Below are 18,493 nucleotides of genomic sequence, written 5' to 3' on the forward strand. Positions count from 1 at the left end.
GCAGCTTCTAGGCTGATGTTTTAGCCAAGATGCATAAGGAAATCTCGACCAAGAATGATTTTGCTGCCTTTCAAAGTCATTAAAGGAAAGTTATCAAAGGCTGCCTATCTCTAGTAGATTCTAATGAATTGTTTTGCTTATTAGTTTAGTATGTCAGAGTATCTTGACATTTGACACTGCTGTTTTTAAACTAATGATTTATTTGTTTAAAATAAGTGGGAGTTTTAAAGAAAAACAATTTGCCCTGGCAACAAAACACGAGGACAACTAATCGCTAACTTTGGGAATTGAAGTGTAAACAGAAGATGAGATCATGGCTTTACTATTTATTTCTTTTCTCTGCAGATACTAGCCAAACTTCACCAGGCTTATTACTGTAGAATGTGCCTATCTGCACGCAGCTGAAATGTAACTTCCTTGAACATCACAGCTGGTTGGTTATTTTCGTTATCTGAGTTTTCCAGATAACTGTAGTTTTACTTAACTACAATTAAAAATATATATATTTTTTTTCTGTAATGCCTTTTATTTATTTATTTATTTTTATCCTCACCCGAGGACATTTTTCCATTTTTTGTACAGATAGAGTGGGAGGGAGAGAGAGGAAGGGGGAGAGAGAGAGAAACATTGATGTGAAAGGGACACATCGAGTGGCTGCCACCCGCACGACCAACCAGGGCCGGGGACAAACTGCAACCGAGGTACATGCCCTCAGTGGGAACCGAACCCGGGTCTCTCCGGACCGCAGGCGCATGCTCTAACCGCTGAGCAAAACCGGCCAGGGCTGTAATGCCTTTTAAAGAGCTTTATACACATTCTTGCCTTCTTAGGTGAAACATGCTAACCTTTCTTGGAGATCCAGGGACACTGGTATGAAAGTGAACCGTCTTAGGGATATAGAATTGTGTAATGGGGCTTGCCTTACTTTGAACATCCCCAGACTATAATGCCTTTGCAGTTCTTACGTCTTCTTTATGTACTGTTTATTTCATGTATCTTTATGAGTTTATTAGCTAAAATATGTTGTAAAATAGAAGCCGTTAAGCTGCTCTTCTTAGAACCTAAAAATAAGACTAACTGGGTTTACAGCGAGGGCCTGGGAAAGGGCTTCTGCTGTGAGTGACGGAAGGAGCTGGAGCACACCCTCTTGGTGGCCGCTGCTTTGGAGTGATGGAAGGTGTCCTGACCCCTGTTCCTGATCTACAATAAACTGTTACATGGCAGCCTCCTCTTTAGTTCTCAGTTATCCACCTAATCAGACAGGGGTTTGAAATAGTTGAGCTCTATATTTGCTTCCAATTCTGACAAACTGGTATTCTAACAAGTCATCATATCCATTCATACAGACCCATACACACATACTAGAAGACGGTGAGCAGGAGTTTGAACACACAAATTGCTTCCTGCTAAAGAATATGATGAACACGAACTTGTTTGTGGTCTCTAACCGTAGAATACAAAATCAATTACTCATAAATAGTGATATCTTTTATAATGTCTGTAGCATAGACACTTTTAAGTAAAACCAATCAGTGATCATTTGGATTAGGGTGAGACCTAATGAAAATCTGTGATAAATAAACTCCCTCCTCATATCTTCCAGGCTTAGAGAAATTTTTGTGATGGCAGATAAACTGTCATCTCCTGTAGAGCGACACTATTTTAGAGAACAGGTAAGCACGCCCCAGCTGAGGTCCCTGGGAAAATCTGAGCCGTATATGTCTTCAGAAGCAGGAAAGAGAAGGCCACGAAGCCCTGGGCATTCAGCCTGCCTCTCAGAATAGAATCCTGGAATATCAGAGTGGGGAGAGAGGGACCTTTAAGAGCTATTTCAATTGCCCTCTGTCTAGAGAAAACTGAGGTCTAGAGAGGGGAAGTGACTTGCTTAAGAGTAGAGAGATAATCACAGGCATTTTCTGATATCAGTTTTGCTTTTGGAACTCTTCTGACCCTTGAGAAAAGAACCCACCAACCCAGAGTGTCTATGACAAAAGACATAGACACTTTGACAACTTCTTTGGCTCAAGGACCTCTTGAAATCTTATCTTGGGTACATGGACTGTCTCCCAGAGAGGATGTGGCTCCGTGACAGTTCCAGCCATAAGTTAAACAGAAGGGGTCACTGGCCCTGGTTAATATTTGTAGCTGCTACTGTGAATTGTAAAATTCTATAAAAATCATTTACCTTTGAGTACAGGGGGAAGATTGAGCCCTGGCTTTGTTTGGGCTGTCCAATTTCTAGGGTCATCATATTAATATGATGGAGGCAAAAGCATTATCACACAAAACTCATAATAGAGAACCAAGAACCATCTGGTTGAGGATCACAGACTCTTCATTTTTCTATATCTTATTATGGGCAACCATGTCCTTTCAGGCTATTGTTATTTAAGGCACCAACACATGATGTATGTCCTCAATTTGTTTTCTTACAACTGAATTCATCAATTATTTATACACCAAATTCCATCTGGACTGTAATGTGGAGTATGCCCAAAATGAATTACTTGTTGCATGAGCTTCATATGCAAGTCCCCTGCTTCTGGGAATGTGAAGTTAAGTAGGAGACTAAGACAAGTACTCAAACATTCATGTGTTAGGCATTATCAGGGTATAGTTATTGCAATGAAAGAGGAAGTCCCATGGGGTTTAAAACAGGGGGAAAAATACCATCCAGCTGAGGGGAATCAGAAAACATTTAGGAAGAAGAAAATGTTCTTTGAGCTGGGGACTGAAAGGTGAATAGGATTTAGGCTGGTAGAAATAACAGGTTGAGGGTTGAGGGGTAGGAGGAAGAGGCTCCAGGCAGAGAAAATTGATGGTCCTGAGGTATTTAGAGTCCCAACCACCCCTCCCTTCCCACCTCCACCTGAAAGGGGTTCTTTTGTGGACAGAAATCTGGAAAAAGCGATCTAAGGAGGAGAGGCCAGAGTCTGTTTTCTATGTATTTTCTGCCTTAGTAGAAACAGCACAAAACTCTTAAGCAAAACTAAGGGCACAGAAACCTTGGCCACGTTTCTGTGGGAGGACAGGTACAGCGGCTCTTCACATATCATCAAGTTGTCAGAGTTTATGGACAGCTACCCATTGGTTCCGTGAGCAAGGGATGGAGAAGATAGCTTCGGAGTGATTGTTCTCATTTTCCAGAAAAGAAACCTAAAGCCCAGATGACTTAACTGAATCAGACAGGGCCATTATTTATCGAGCGGTGGCTCCTGGTCCACAGCTGCAGCATCCTGATTCCATAGCCAATGACACTCGTGCTCCCTCAAGGCTTTGGTTGTCCTTGTTCACAAGCTACATCCCGGAGCCCCTCTGAAGTCTTCTCTGGGCCCCTGAAGACCTTGTCAGAGTTAATTTAGGCAGACATTCAGGAAGTGTGGGGGATTGTCCTGTTGTCAATTCGTTGATCTGGGAGCTACATCCCCCAGAGTCTCCTTTCCTGTATAGTTCCAGGGTAGTGTTGACCAAAAGAGGAACTTTGGTGAGTTTAGCACATAACAGTCTTTTTACTCTCTGAGGGTTGTTGTGTGATCAGATACAGAAGTGAACAGATGTAGATGTACCCATTAGGTTATAACGTGTCCTCACTCTCTTCAATCTACATCCAGCTCTTCTTTTCAACTACTGGCTCTGATGACCAAGTGGCCCAGACCTAACACCAGATGCTTGGCAGGTGAACCCACAGGGGTGGTAGCTGCTCAGAGCCAACAGCTTCTCCAAGATCTCTCCCCATGGGCTCCCCTTCACAGTCCTTAGATGGGCTTGCTTAATTCTCAATTTCTTTGCAGACACCATCATTTCCACTTACTCCAGGGTTTCAGGAGAACTGATCAGTGACCTTTCTGTGGTCCTCCAACTCTCTGCCTATGAGAAGCTGGGACTCTCATTTTCCTAGCTCCTCCCATAATTATATGAGTTCTGATGCCCGTAGTAAAGAGCCGTTATCTCACAATACTGGTAAAGGGCCTGCTTTCCTGACGGACTAGGTAGTCTGACAGACACCGTTATTGGCATCAGAAGGAGGATGCTGCATAACCAAAGCTAGGGCATGTGGCTGTGGTTTGGCTAGTGGTGAGGAAACCGCCACAGGAGGCCAGACAAAAGGTGGCCTGAGGTGTGTCGTGGTGAAACAAGTGGCACAATTTGCCTGTGGAAAATATACAGTAATAAACCTGTGGATCTGGCTGAGGAGATCTCCATGTAGCATGTTGCAAGTGTCAGTGTGTGCTTCTAGCTGTACAGGGCAAGGTGCTCCAGGAAAAAGTAAGTCTTTGGCGTACGGCTGAAATTAGAGGAAGTACAGAGTGTCCAGGACTAGCTGGGTTGGAAAATAAGACTGCTTCTCATCTCTAGTCTCTATACTAGCAAAATATTTTATTTTTTAAATATGTTTTTATTGATGTATTAGAGAGAGGGAGAGAGAAATAAAAAGATCAATGTGAGAAAGAAACAGATCAGCTGCCTCCTACATGCACCACTACTGGGTTGGTTGAGACTGCAACCCTGGGCATGTGCCCTGACCAGGAATGGAACTGGGACCTCTCAAACCATGGGACAATGCTCAACCACCAAGCCACACCAGCCGGGCAACTACTAGCAAAATATTTTAAAAGCAAAAATGCCCTTAGGGTAAAAATCATGTCAAAGCTCTGGCTGTAAGACTCTTCATTTACATGTAGAATATTTAAGACAGTGCCTAGAGCCCCCTATCAGCTAGACAAAGGGCACTGAAGAATGGTATGAGCATTGTCCCATAGCACCCTGACACGCTCTTCAAAGTAGAGAGACAGAGAGGCCTATTTTGGAAAGAACTGTGGGTGTTGTTTTGGTCTAGAGGAGTGGACTATATTCACATATATGAGACACCAACATTTTTTAAAGAGAGCTGTACCAACCAGCTTGGACTAGAAATGGCTGAGACAATTCAAAATAAAAAGAGGCCTCTAGATCCCAAGTTTCAATGCACAGGAAATCGGTGGAAAGTTCAACTTAGCTGTAAAATGTGCCATTTCTTATGGAAAAGGAAGAATGTCTCAGATGCCAAAGCTGAGAAGCCAGAGGGCAGAGCAGAGAGCCACAGAGAGCAATGGACTGGGGAACCCTCTCAGAGAGCAGAGCCGGGCTCCAATCCAAAGCTGATCTCTGGAGTAGGCAACGTTCGCCTGGCTGGACTTCAGATTACTATGGAGCAGTCACTGCAATGTGCCTCCCACACCTCCCATTTTCAACAGGAGTTCTATTGTGTTTATCTTGTGCTTGAGTCACCAAGACAAGAAGATACTAGGTTGGTGGAAGTCGATGAAGGAGGGGAGACAGAAGAATTCCTTGGTGCGGAGTTCATGAAGACTTTCGGGGTAGAGAGAGAGAAAATCAGGTGAGGAGGGATTGAAGATTTAAGAATGTTTGTGACAAGAACACCTCTGCCTTTTTTGTTTGCTTGTTTTTCGAGAGAGTGAGCTGATTGTGCATTATTTCTCATTGTTTCAGTTTCCTGTCTTTTGGGATGTAGATCTTTACTGAGACTGAATCATGTGGGACCATTGTTATTAGTTGAACACGAGTCTTCACCAGTTATTAGATGTTTGGGAAATTACTTAAACTCTCTCTGTTAGAGCTTGAATTGTATCTCCCCAAAAGATATGTTCAAGTCCTAACCTTTGGACCTAACTCATATGGAAGTAGGTCTTTGCCCATATAATTAAGATGACATCATACTGGATTAGGTTGGACCCTCATCCAATAACTGGTGTCCTTATAAGAAGGACACTTGAACACAGAGATACACAGAGGGACGGACGTATAAAGACAGAGGCAGAGATTAGAGATAGGCTGCCATGCCCAGGGAATGCCCAGGGGTGTCAAAGCTAAACGGGCAAGGAAGGATTGTCCCCTAGAGTCTTCAGAGGAAGCATGGCCCTGCCAACACCTTGATTCAGACTCTGGTCTCCAGAACTAGGAGAGAATGTACTTCTATTTTTACAAGCCACCTAATTTGTGGTAGTTTGTTATGCCAGCCCTAGGAAAAAATACGCTCTGAATACAGGTTTCCTGATCTGTGAAATAGTGAAAATAAGAGTATTTATACCACAGGGATGTTATCAACACAACATGAGTTAATATATGTAAGACATTTAGCAAGGGGCCTGAAATATAGTCAGCACTCAATGAATTAGTGAGAAGAACAGGACTACTGAGATCCAGCCCACTGACATGACACCCAGCTAAGTGGGACACGGGCAATTTCCTGCGGCTGGAGAACTGAGAGACTAGAACGGCTCCTGGACGTGTTTTTGCTTGCAGGTTCCACTCCATTCCTAATCTCACGGACGCCATCAGCAAGACTTCCCTCTTTATAGAGCCCCAGGTTCTGGGCTGAGGGAGCAGAAGGGAACCTAGAGACCCCCACCAGTCTCCTAATTTGGCAGGTGGTATCTTAGGTCCCTTTGATTTCTGCACTCGACAAACTTCCTAGCTGCCCTGGGAGGTGGGCAACACGGCCAGGATATCATTCCTATTTTTTGAGAGAGGACCAGAGTACTCTAAGGAACCTCTAACAGCTTCCAGCTGCCAGAGAACACTATTAAGCCCAGGAATCTCTTCACTGTCCCGTGTTCCGAAGAATTTTGCTTGATATGTGAATTTAGGCTGAGTCAGTGACAGCCCTGGGCGCAGGACTCCTGAGTGCTCTGTGCTGCTGACGTCACCCTCACCGCACGTCCGCCACGTCCGGGGGCCGCAGCAGGGCTAACAGCCCAAGTTTGCGGCTTTATCCACTTGTTCAAATTACACTTCAAGATGATGAAAAGGAGCAAATGAAAGGCACTGGATGCCAGACAAGAACATGGGAGTAGGGAAAAAAGAGTTCTCTGTGTGTGTGTGTGTGTGTGTATTATATTTCAGAAGCTCTTGGAAGCCATGTAAGTAAAAATAGCACCACTGTTGGGTCTAATTCAAGGTGGCCTCATTTGAGAAGGGCTGGAGTTGGATGCTTCAGTCCTGGCCCAAGTCATTTGGCCATAAAAACAACAACAACAACAACAATAACAGTAGTAGTAGAATAGTCCCCTGTTTTGTGTGAAACTTTCCAAGTGGCAGGATATTTCTACCTTGTTTATTTATGTGCTTGTGACAGCAGTCTTGTCATGAGTGCCCTTCAGGTAGGCATTGTGATCCTGGACCCGGAGAGGTGATGTGAGTCCCCGAGGCCACCCACCCTGGGAGCAGCAGCCCTGAGACCAGCTCCAGGTGTCCTGTTTTCCAGCCTTGGTTCAGTCGCTGGAATCAGGGAACCACAGAGCATCAGAGACAGAAAAGACATTGAAGGCTATCAAGTCTATCTCTTTTCTTTCTTAGATGGGGAAACTGAGGCTCGGAGAAGTGAAGCAACTGGTTCAAAGTCACGTGGCCAGCCAATGGCAGAGCCAGGAGGAGGGCCCAGGCATACTGATAGTCCCCGTCCAGAGTTCTTTATTTGTCAGAGTGAACACCTGCGACAGAGTAGGGGAGTCCTAGGAAGGTATTGTGTACACACACATGCCGAGGCCCTAACGCAGCTCCCTCACAAGCCTCAGAGTCTAAGACGCTCAGTCGCAGCACAACGGCCCATTTGCCTAGAGGGCTCTGGACACAAAAGGGGCTGGGCTCCTGGCAGCATGAGCAGGGGAGAGGAGAGCGGGCTGGGCAGGCCTTGCGGCTGGCAGCCTGGGAAGCGGCATCCCGCAGGTGGGAAGCTGGCAGTGCCCACCGTCTCAGCGGGAGTGGCTGGGAAGCAGGGGTGGGAAGGAGGGCCTGGGAATCCAGGCTGGGAAGGCGGGCCAGGAAGGATTTACACTCTTGTTCGCCTGTGAATGGCTCAGACTCCCCACCTGACCCCTTCAGTGACTTTCATTTACATGCAAATCCCCTCAGGGACGAGGAGGCTGAGCCCCAAACAGCTGAGGAAATTTGCTGGAAGAGAGCTAAAAACAGAGCCTCGCTGCTTCCTCCGCGGCCGGCCGCCTGCCTCAAGGTGTGTCGCAGCCTGGCCTGGAGCGCAGCACTGACTGCGAAGTGCGGAGTGGAGAGCAGGGACCCGCCAGGCCAGGGTCCCCAGTGATCCAGGGCTCTGCCACTGCCCAGGCCTGCACCGCCCTGACCCAGTGCCCCCCTGACCCAGTGCCCCTCCTCACATCTCCAGGCAAGCCCTTCTGGAGAGCTGGAGCCGACTCAAACACAGCCTGGGTTCTGGTCGCTGCTCTGTCCTGTGTCCCTTTAACCTCCCGGGCTGGAGCTGAAAAGCTGGCTTGTACCAGTTTATGAGAGCCAACCATGAACATCCAGGGCTTTTTGTGACCCTGTTGTGAAACAACCCTCATGGAAAATTAAGTTTTATTAGAACTTACATAGAAATAATATATATGAAAAACAAATGATATAAAAATGCACTGCCTCCTATTTTAGCATTTTACTATTATCTATGCTCTTGAGATGTTAATATCTGGTACAGGAGTGATGAGCGATGTGCTATTGTGCACTCTGCTCCCCTCCCCCAAGTGCAGACCAGTTGTCAATCATTTACAAGCACGCCACTGTGTTCAGGCTGTTTGCACAAACATACAAGATGGACATTTGTTCTGTCCTCTAAGAGTCAAGAGGTCAAGTGAAAGAAACATTGGTGTGAAAGCAGCTCGTAAAGTCTGTTCACTGCTTGTTGACATTTAGCAGGGACCCTATCCCCTACCCTCCCCATGAGCAGGCTTTCCTTCCCTGCCCCCCACCACACCTCTCTCTTCATTTATCATCCCTGTCCCTCCTGCTTAGGTCACACTGCTGTTCTTCAAACACGCATTTTCCCACCCCAGGGCCTTTGCACTGGCTGTTCTCTCTGGTGGAAATGCTTTCCCCAGAAAGCCACATGGCTAACTTGCTCAGTTTCTTTGATTCTTTTCTCAGATGTCACCCTCTCAATGAGCACTACCCTATCATATTTTTTAAAAAATGTTTTTATTTATTTTTTAGAGGGAGAGAGAAAGAGAAACATCAGTGTGAGAGCCAAACATTCAAACATTGATTGGCTGCCTTCTGCATGTCTCCTGTAGGGGATAGAGCCCGCATGTACCCTGACCTGCATGTGCCAGAATAGAACTGGCAACCTCTTGATACATGGGTCAACACTCAACCACTGAGTCACGCCGGCTGGGCTGACCAACATATTTCCATCACAACCCACACCCCAACTCAGGGCCCATCTTCTCCCTGCTCTGTTTCATTTCTTTGCCGACCACCTTATGACCCACAATGTAATTTACTTTGGATGATGTTTAATGTTCATTGTCTGTTTCCCCCAGTGCCATGTAAGCACCTTGCAGGCAGAGACTTGTGCCTGTTTTAATCACTGCTATAGTCCCAGCTCTGGGACATAGTAGGCATTCAATAAATACACTTGTTGAATAAATGAATACCTCCCATTCCCCAACTTTTTCCTCTATGAATGAGCACACCAAAGAAGTTCTGCTTTTGACTAAGGTGTATCTGAGAGCAGCCTATGTACACACAAGCACCCAGATTTGCACACCAGGTGCGCCCACCCTGGAGCACTCCCTCACACATTCCCTGCCCCAGCACTGTGACCTTCCTTCTGTTTTCTATCACCCACAGCCTGTGCTGCTTGCACTTCCTGCATAAAACAAGCTTTTTTTCACACTTTTCTGAAGCTCATTTTCACTTCTGGATTCTTCTGAATCAGCAAGAATTAGTGTTTGGGACCCAGTATCTCTGGAGTGAAAGAATCCCAACAGGGAATACAATTAAAATTCCCAAGAAACATTTATCCATTTCTCTTTTCTTTCAGAGTTCAAGGCCTCCTGTGCACCCCCACAGAACCAGCGGAGCTGCTGCAGTAGCTAGGGGCAGCCACAGCCGGAAGGGGCGGGCCCTGCGCTGAGGAAACGCAGAACTCTGCACCGTGAGGGCGGGGTCAGGGGGTTGGAGCAGGGCCACGGAGGACTCATCTCCAATTATGCAGCAGGATGCAGACTGATGACGAGGCCTGGGGGAGGGGGTGGTAGACTGAGCGATACAGACCCTCAGGACTGGAAGGGCTAAGGCCAGCTAGTCTAACTTTCTCCCTGGGAAGATGGGGAAACTGAGGACCAAAGCAGAGAGGTCACTTGCCCAATGTCTCAGCGGCTGATTTCTAGACCAGAGTCTTTTCCTTTATGGTCACTGCCAGGAACCTTTTTCTGTTCTGCCCCAAAACTGTGCTCACTGCTGGGAAAAAACACACACATGGGCCCTGAACTTAGGAGGCTGATAGTCTAGCGGAATGACCTTGAGTTCACCATTAGAGCTTGTGTAGTACAAACAGATAAATGGAGCATTTCCCAGCCTTCATAGCTCAGACTCCATTTCCAATTATTTTTTATAAAATAGTTTTCCTCTCAAAATTAGGATAAAAGAGTTCTTTAACAAAATCTAGACAATACAAGACCCTCAAGGTCTTGCTGCTTTACTAAATTTTACTAAATTACCCCGACAGACAGTGTTGCCTTAGGAAACATGCATAGCCAGGAAGAATATCAAGGTCCCCTCCATGATAAAACCTGTTCTGAGAAGGGCCAAGTGAAGATAAAAATTATGACTTAGGAGTAAGAAGACCAGGAATTGAGACCTGGCTTTTTATGGAGACTTGGACAAATCCATTTAAGCTTTTTTTGTGATCAGTTTTCTTTTCTTTAAATCAGGTGCATCATCCCTGCTCTTTCTATTCCATGGGAACGAAGGGAGGAAATGGAGTAGAATCTGCAATAAATCTGTGTTGCTACCTGTAAACACAGGAGAAACAACCTCCTGCCTTTGAACAGTCCTTTCAAAGTACCAGCTAGTGGCAGAGTCAGAGCAGATGAGATAACTGGCATGTATTGAGCATCCACTGATCCCTGCAGGCACTGTGTTACTCACACCATGCCATCATTACCCCTATATGGTATTTATTGAGCTAATCACACATGTCTTGGACATACACCATTAAAGCATTTATCTTATTTAGCATTCACAAGAAGCCCATGAGATAAGCATTGTTATTATCCCACTTTTACAGTGAGAGGTGGAGGCAGGACCTGACCCCAGGTCTGACCTGCTCTAACGCCTCGTTTCTGAACCCTGGAACATGACTTTTGCAGTGCTGATTGTCCTTACAGTCATGATCTCATTTCAACCTTCCCATGGCCTTCGAGAAAAGTACTGTATAATTTTAAACTTCTTTTTTCTGCACTGATGACAAAACCAGTGCTTAGGGAGATTGAGAAGCTTAGGGAATTACACTGTTGAATTCCTAGTTACCTTTCAAGACTTATTGTAGACATTAACTATTTCCAAAGCCTTTTCTGAGCACCCAGAAATGACCACTCTGTCTTATACCCCTATATACTGCCTTATACCCCTTGTGTTAATGGCCTAGCTTTAATTTATTAATTTTATACTTGTCTCATAAGACACTGCGGAATTGTGAATTCCTTAAGGATAGGTACTATCTTATTCATCTTCGTGAGCCTGGTCTTCATGCAGTGTCCAATTTACAGTAGGTTTTCAATAGGGTTCTTGGGCTTTATACCATAGATGGTGTGGAGATGTTGAATGATTTCAGGAGCAGCACAATCAAAGCGATGTTTTTCCTTTGGAGGTGGACTGGATAGCGAGAGACGGACAGCTGGTAGACATTTAGGAGGCTATTGCAATAGACTAGGTGAGAAGAATAAACTGGAACTAAGAGCCTAACAGTGGAAAGAAGGGGAGAAATGTTGACTACATCAAGTGTATGGAGTTAACAGAAGAACAATGGTGTTACATCACCTGAACATTTAACAGATGCCAATTGAGCTCTCTGCACCCAATGAGTAAAAGAGAGAAGAGAATACAAACCGAATGCAGGTTTTCATTGTCTTCCCCTCCGGCAAACAGATGCCATGGAATGAATTTGAAAATAGGGTGTGTGCAATATACGGTCCCCTTGGAGGTTCTGGTGGCTAAGCACCTCTTTCAGGAACCACAGCTCAGGGCTCCTTTCTAAGCACAAATTGAGCGCTTCATGTGATGCTCAACCAAAGGAACTGTAATTTGTTGCATTTCTGAGGAAAAAAGTCCCTCTGGATATACTATCAGACATGCACTACTCTATTTAAGAGATTAAGTTTGACTATAAACAATATTTGCCTTACATTATACTTATATTTCATTACACTTAGAAAAACCCTAAGTACCCACAATATGGAACTCCACTGCCATTTAATTTATTTTAAAGAAGAAAAAGACTGAGAATTTTGAAATATAAATTTTGGTCCCAGTGTGACCTTGGCCAATGACTTGCCCTTCCCTAGGCTTTGATCATAATGATGATAGAGATGAACTGTAATTTTTGAGATCTTAAATGCATATAAATGAGGGCTAGATTGGTCTTAGAGACCATCTTGTTCAAGTCCCTGTATTTGAAAGAGGAGGAAGGAAGCAGAGCTCCTTCTAGAAGTAGTCACTTGCCCAAGGTTTACCTTGTTAGCAGAGAATGGCCACAGAATCCAGGCCTACCTACGCCCTGGCTAGATTGGAGCTCTGCCCCCGCCTGCAGCATTAACCCACTGTGATCTGCATCCCTCATCTGTGTGCTGCAGGAATCCACACAGTGTAGACACATTCCAAGGAAGCAGATGCTGTCGTGCAGATGTGTATGCACCTTGAAGACCAAGGACCACGGGAAATCAAGTCGGAGAGAGGGATTTGAATCAAAAGAGAGCATCAGTCCTGGTCTTCTTTAAGCTACTGCTGTGCAGGGCCAGCAGTGTGGTCTCATCCCCTGGATGGGCCAGGGTGGGAAGGGTGGTCTGTGGGTTTAGACTGGACTGAAAAGGGTTCCTGTGAACTGGAGGGCTCTTTAAAACCACTTCAAAGTCTGCCAAGGGAGTTTAGTCAGAGTGATAAAGCCTCAAAGCAGAAGATAGTATGTGAGCATTTAACATCCCTGGATAGAAGCCATTAAATGGAAATCAGAAATATTTAAAACTTCTTATAAAAAAGAACAGCAGTGGCCTGATATGTTTACAAGTTTTCTTTAAATGACATGTCACTGAGGCATCCCCAGCAGACTGTTGGCTTTTATTGGGGGTGCTTATGGCCACGGGACCTTGAGAAGAGGCTGTCATAACATATTATTACCGGTTTCTGGAATTATTCTAACCAGGAAAATGAGGGTTCAGTGGGGTCATCTGGAAAGGTATGGCAAGGAGGATTAGGATTAAAATTCTAGAATTGAAGGGACTTCAGTGTTCATCATCTCACCACCGGGGAGCAGATAAAAACACAGACTTTTGTAGAAGGGTTGACTTATCGGGGTGGCGTGACCCACTCAAACCTCACGCAGATGGAAAGGGAAGAACGTCCCTCTCATTTGCAGCCAGGAAAGACACATTCTGGGGGCCAAGGGTGGGGGGCAACTGGAAATAATGGGTGGTTTCCAACTATATGTGGAAGGTTTCTGGGCTTGGGAGTTCAAAAGCCAGAGTACTAGTCTTGTCCCTGAATTCTGAGATGGTGGCCTCTTCCGTCCAACAGGAACTTAAGCAACAGTCAAGCTGTGATTCCTGAAAGGTGTGACCTTCAGGGTGACCAAGGAGGGTGAGCGTGCAGAGTGAGCCTCAGAGCCATTTTCCACCCAGGCAGCCCCACTTCTGTTTTCTATATCAGGCTACTAGAAGATTTCTTAGAAGAAAAAGTTTACTGGGGAGATAATATTTAAAAAACAACAATACCAAGCAACAACATAGGACAAGATGAGTCTCCAGAGGGCCTAGCAGCCTGGCACTCTGTGAGTTCTTGACTCCAGGAGGGGAACTCTGCCGGGCATGTGTGGCCAAGGGCACAGGGCCTGTCTCCATGTGAGCACCAGCTGTCAGCTGACCAGGGCACAGTGTCCTGCAAAGGCCTCATGGCTGCTGGAGCCTCTGCAGCGTGGCTAATGCTGATGCTGGGTTGGCATTCTAGAAGGGAGTCAGCTGGGCAAGCACAAGTGAGAAATGCATCCTGCCCTCCCTGCCCAGTGTGCTCATCCCTTCCCTCAAAGATTTTGGGAAAATGTGTCTGGATCAGAGATACAAGGACTGTAGGGTGTTTCAGGCAGACAGCCCAGTTTCTGCATTGCCTCAAGCAGACTGCTTTTTTGGTTACAAGTCTAATTTTGGAGCAGAGAGAGATTTTCTTGCTCACTCCCAATCATTTGGGAATTAATGGCAGATACAGGACTAGAGCAGGCATTTCCTAAAACCCAGGCAGAACCCAAGACCATGCTGCCCTTCCTCCTCGGGCTTTCAGGAAGGTGTCTCACGGCCCTGGATAGGAACCATCAACCAATTTCCAAAATCCTTTCGGGCCAGAAAGGCCAAGCTTTGGGTGCAAATGTATTCCAGTGTCCTTAATTCAGTGTCAGAAAAGGTCTTCAGATTCTACGGTTGCCCTTGAAAAGTACCTTGTCATTTTTTTTTTTTTTTTTTTTACTATGAAATGCAGCTGATGTCAGCTCCTTAATCTGCTTTGCCAGGAGACTGAATTTATTTGGGGCAAAGGAATAAGTTAAATCCTCTACTGTGTGCTTATCATCTTGATAAAGGAGTCCTAACAAGGTCAAAGGCCGGCATCAGTTTGAATGAGAGGAAAACTTGTGAGAAATGACTGCTCAGTGCACGTGAACCGAGAGTCAGTTCTACGGGTGGGAAGGAGGGGGCGGGGGAGGGGAGGAGGGCGGATGATGATAATAAGCCATTGTTGCAGCTAAAGAAAAAAATGTAATTTTCGTGGTTGTGAGGCTTCAGCTACCAATAAAAGCAAGTGTTTTCACTGACAAAATTTCTACATGGTTTTGACATGTTTGAAAGAGAGAAATAAAGCAGTTACGAGGCTCAAACTTAGTCTTGTCTACATCTGTGGAACACACTGTTTTACTAAGCCAACTTGTGGTCATTTTCCTTCTAGTTAAGTCTCCTCTCCAACCCAGATATTCAAGAATGTCTTGGTTTTACTACCAGCATTAGCTGGGGAATTGGGCTGAGGGATTCTGCTAACCTAATGTCCCCCACCCATAATCCATCTTCTCTTGGAGTTTGGTTCTGGCAGAGGCCAGATTATATCCTGAAAGACATAATTGTCCTGTTTGTCAGAAATATCAGTTTAGGATAATGAACACTTAGGGACTTGGTGAATAGCCCCTGCCTGATTGTTGTGACACTGAGAGGCTGGTTCCATTGGTCAGTCTGTTATTGTCATTACTCATTTCCATCATGGGCAGTGGCTATTTTGGGGGCTCATCTTTCTTTGCAAGGGATCAGATCTTTTGTATCCCTAAATTCTCAATAGTCCCTAACTGTATGCCATAGAGCAGTGGTTCTCAGATGAGATTTTGCCTCTCCCGAGATACTGGTACTGTCTGGAGACATTTTTGGTTGTCACAGCTGGAGGGGGTGTGTTATTGGCACCTAGTGAGCAGAAGCCAGGGATGCTGTTAAAATTCCTATAATTCTCAAAACAGCTTTCTTCAACAAAGAATGATCTGGTTCAACATGTCAGTGGCGTCGACATTGAGAAACTTTGCCATGGAGTACCAATTTGGGAAGGTTTTTAAGTCACAGAAAACTTGTTGCAAGTGAGATTTTTGATGCAGACCCAACATAAATAATAAGCAACATCCAGCAATTAAAATGAGTTTAAGCAGGGTAAGGAGTCCACAGCCCCACTTGCCAGGCCTCCCCTGCCTCTAGTGGCCTCGTAAGCCCCTGCAGTATCCTGGGGCTCAGTGGAGCACAGCTTGCATTGCCGAAAGAGCATGGAATTGACAGTCACAAAACATGGGCTTAGGACCTTAATTCACTGCTTACTAGCTATACAACCTTGGGTGAGTTGCTTCATCTTCTTGGGTTTGTTTCTTGGCCTGTTAAATGGGCCAGTAGTACCTGTCTCATAGGATTGTTTTAAAGGCTGAATAAGATTATAAGTGTAAAAGTACTTTGCAAACTCACTACTTCGTTGTCGATGCAAAGTTAACTCTTGTTGAATTACTGGCTGTGGAAGAATGAGACTCCAGCAATACTCACAATACGCAAAGTCTACCTACTCTAGAGCGGTTTGATGAAAATCTTTTCCAGGAAACCAGAGAAAGTTTAGAAAGTAGTTCTTATCTTTTGAACCAGGCACAATCTTACTAAATTTGATCTCTCAGAAGTACTCCAATCACATATTTTTTTCCATTTAAATAAATAAAATAAAATAAAAGAAAGAAAGAACTCTAACTTTGTTTAGCCCCACTTTTAAAGAACAACTTCCTGCCTGGCCATTGTGACTCAGTGGTTGAGCATCGACCCATGCACCAAGAGGTCGCCAGTTTGATTTCCAGTCAGGGCACATGCTCAGGTTGTGGCCCAAATCCCCAGTGGGGGGCATGCAGGAGATGACCAATTGATGTTCTCTCTCATCAGTGTCTCTATCTCTCTCTCATTCATCCTTCCTCTTTCTCTAAAATCAATAAAAAGAAAAAATATTAAAAAAAAACAACTTTCCATCCATGGTCTTGTTTGTGGGTTCTCTCTAAATTCCAGGGAATATTGTGTTGATTATTTCATGTGTGTTTTTTTCCTTTACATTCACCTCTGACAATGACCCCCACCCTTGCTTATACTCTTTGCTGATAAAACACAAACTCCTTAGCATCACATTCAAGGCCCTTCAGGATCTCTCCCCAATCCAGCCTCCCAGGCTCCCCTCCTACTGCCTGCTACTGCTACCCTACACCTTCCACAACTTGATCATTTGTTAGGGAGCTGGGCGATGCTTCCTAATGCCTCACATTTGGACATCATTACGGATGCGTTTTAGTGTAATTAGTGCTTCCTCTGGGGTCTCTGCCTTTTTCTTTTTTTAAAATTAAAGGTGACCTTGGAGCAGAGATTAGTGAAAGCATTAAAGACTCTGAGAACAGAAATGGAAAGGGGCAGCCGTGTTTGGCTGAGTCCCACTCTGCCGGCCTCATTCTCCACGGTCCTTTCTAGGTGTATGTACTCAGCCGCACCTAGCCTCCACTCACACCTCCACTCAGCAGCCGGACTGCGTCTCCCTCACTGCACCGCGGGAGGGCAAGCACAGCATCCGGCTCATCTAGGCTTCCCTAACTCCCAGCAAGTTCCCCAGCAGAGATCCTGGCCCACTTAGGGAACATGGGGGTGGGGGGGTCTCACCTTCACATAGTCATATTCGCAAAGGTAGGAGGATTCCAAGTTGAAGTGCATGAAGTAAAGCTTGATCCGAAATCCTTCTGGAACAGTGATATTCCAAGTCACTTTCGAATCACTGGGGTAGGAGTCTGGGTAGCCAGGTGACTGGATCTGGCCAAACATATTGTTAAGCTCCACAGTGTGGGCCAAAGCCTTCAACAAGGAGAAGCACAGAGCATGATAAAGAGGGAGCCACCTGAAAGACATAAATGGATCTGCTTACATTCATGGACATAGGTCCTCACCATTTAACTAAATCAGCAGCCCGGAGACCAAGTTCTCGGCGTATCTCTGCCATGGACTTTCTGTCATTGCTTCTCCCTGTGGGCCTTCTTACCAGTCTAGAATACAGAAGATGGTAACTCTGATTTCTAAGGTTTCTTCCAGGGTGCACTTTTGAAAATTTGATAATAGTATTAAACTTTCCCATCAAGTATGACATTTGAAACTCTGACTCACACCATTTTTCTGTTGAAAATGTAAATTTCATACTTAGGTAAAAGTTGTTATTATTTCTTCAGCTCAGCTTCATTCAAGAATCATAAACTCTTTCATTTTCTAAAAAGTAGGTAATAGTAACATAGTAATATTGGGATGAGATTTATACTCATTGATGGGATCTGCAGTACCGTAAACAAATTTAACAAAATTAATCGAGGTATGCAAAATTTGAAATTAAGAAAAAAAATCAGTAAAACAATTTTTTTTCTGTTTTGGTAAGTGTTCTTACAAAAGGATCAAAATCGTACAATTTTTTCCAGCTGTAGGAGTCGAAGACAATGGACTGTTAAGAGAGTTGCATAAAGGAACAGGAAAGCTCAATAACATTACAGAACATGCCCAAAGTGACTGATGCAATCAAGAGGCGGAATGTTCAAGGCTGGCCCAAACCCTGATGGTCAATATGCACCACACCAGGCATCTAATAGATAGACACCACCCCCAACCAAGCAAGATCCAAGGACCTTGAACTCAAACATCCCAAACCTGGTGCATCGACTTCTCCCATAAGTCCTGTTTGTTCTGCTTCCCATGGTCAAGAAATTTAAATGTTCTTTGTTTTTTTTTTTGGTACGTGCCCCTAGCGGAAACAGAACCCGGGACTCTCTGGTCCGCAGGCCAACGCTCCAACCGCTGAGCCAAACCGGCCAGGGCCCAAATTTAAGTGTTCTTATATGGACTCTTGCTATTGCATCCTAAGTGATCTCCCT

General features: G+C 45.0%; 1 protein-coding gene across 4 annotated transcripts in view; it reads right to left on the reverse strand.

Moving 5' to 3' along the window:
- MASP1 (mannan binding lectin serine peptidase 1) overlaps positions 1 to 18,493 on the reverse strand; it is a 58,462-nt gene that overhangs the window by 35,240 nt on the left and 4,729 nt on the right. For 2 of the 4 annotated variants that reach the window (XM_036242852.1, XM_036242855.1), the window contains exon 2: positions 17,247 to 17,478. The exons of 1 other annotated variant lie outside the window; for it this stretch is intronic. In XM_036242852.1, coding sequence (XP_036098745.1) covers positions 17,247 to 17,478 — 232 coding nt within the window. Of the gene's footprint in view, positions 1 to 17,246; positions 17,490 to 18,493 lie in introns of those variants that run through there. One more of the 4 variants, XM_036242853.1, reaches the window with a different exon arrangement.

The sequence above is a fragment of the Molossus molossus genome, unplaced genomic scaffold (assembly GCF_014108415.1).
Source record: "Molossus molossus isolate mMolMol1 unplaced genomic scaffold, mMolMol1.p scaffold_m16_p_5, whole genome shotgun sequence".
NCBI classification, from domain to species: domain Eukaryota; kingdom Metazoa; phylum Chordata; class Mammalia; order Chiroptera; family Molossidae; genus Molossus; species Molossus molossus.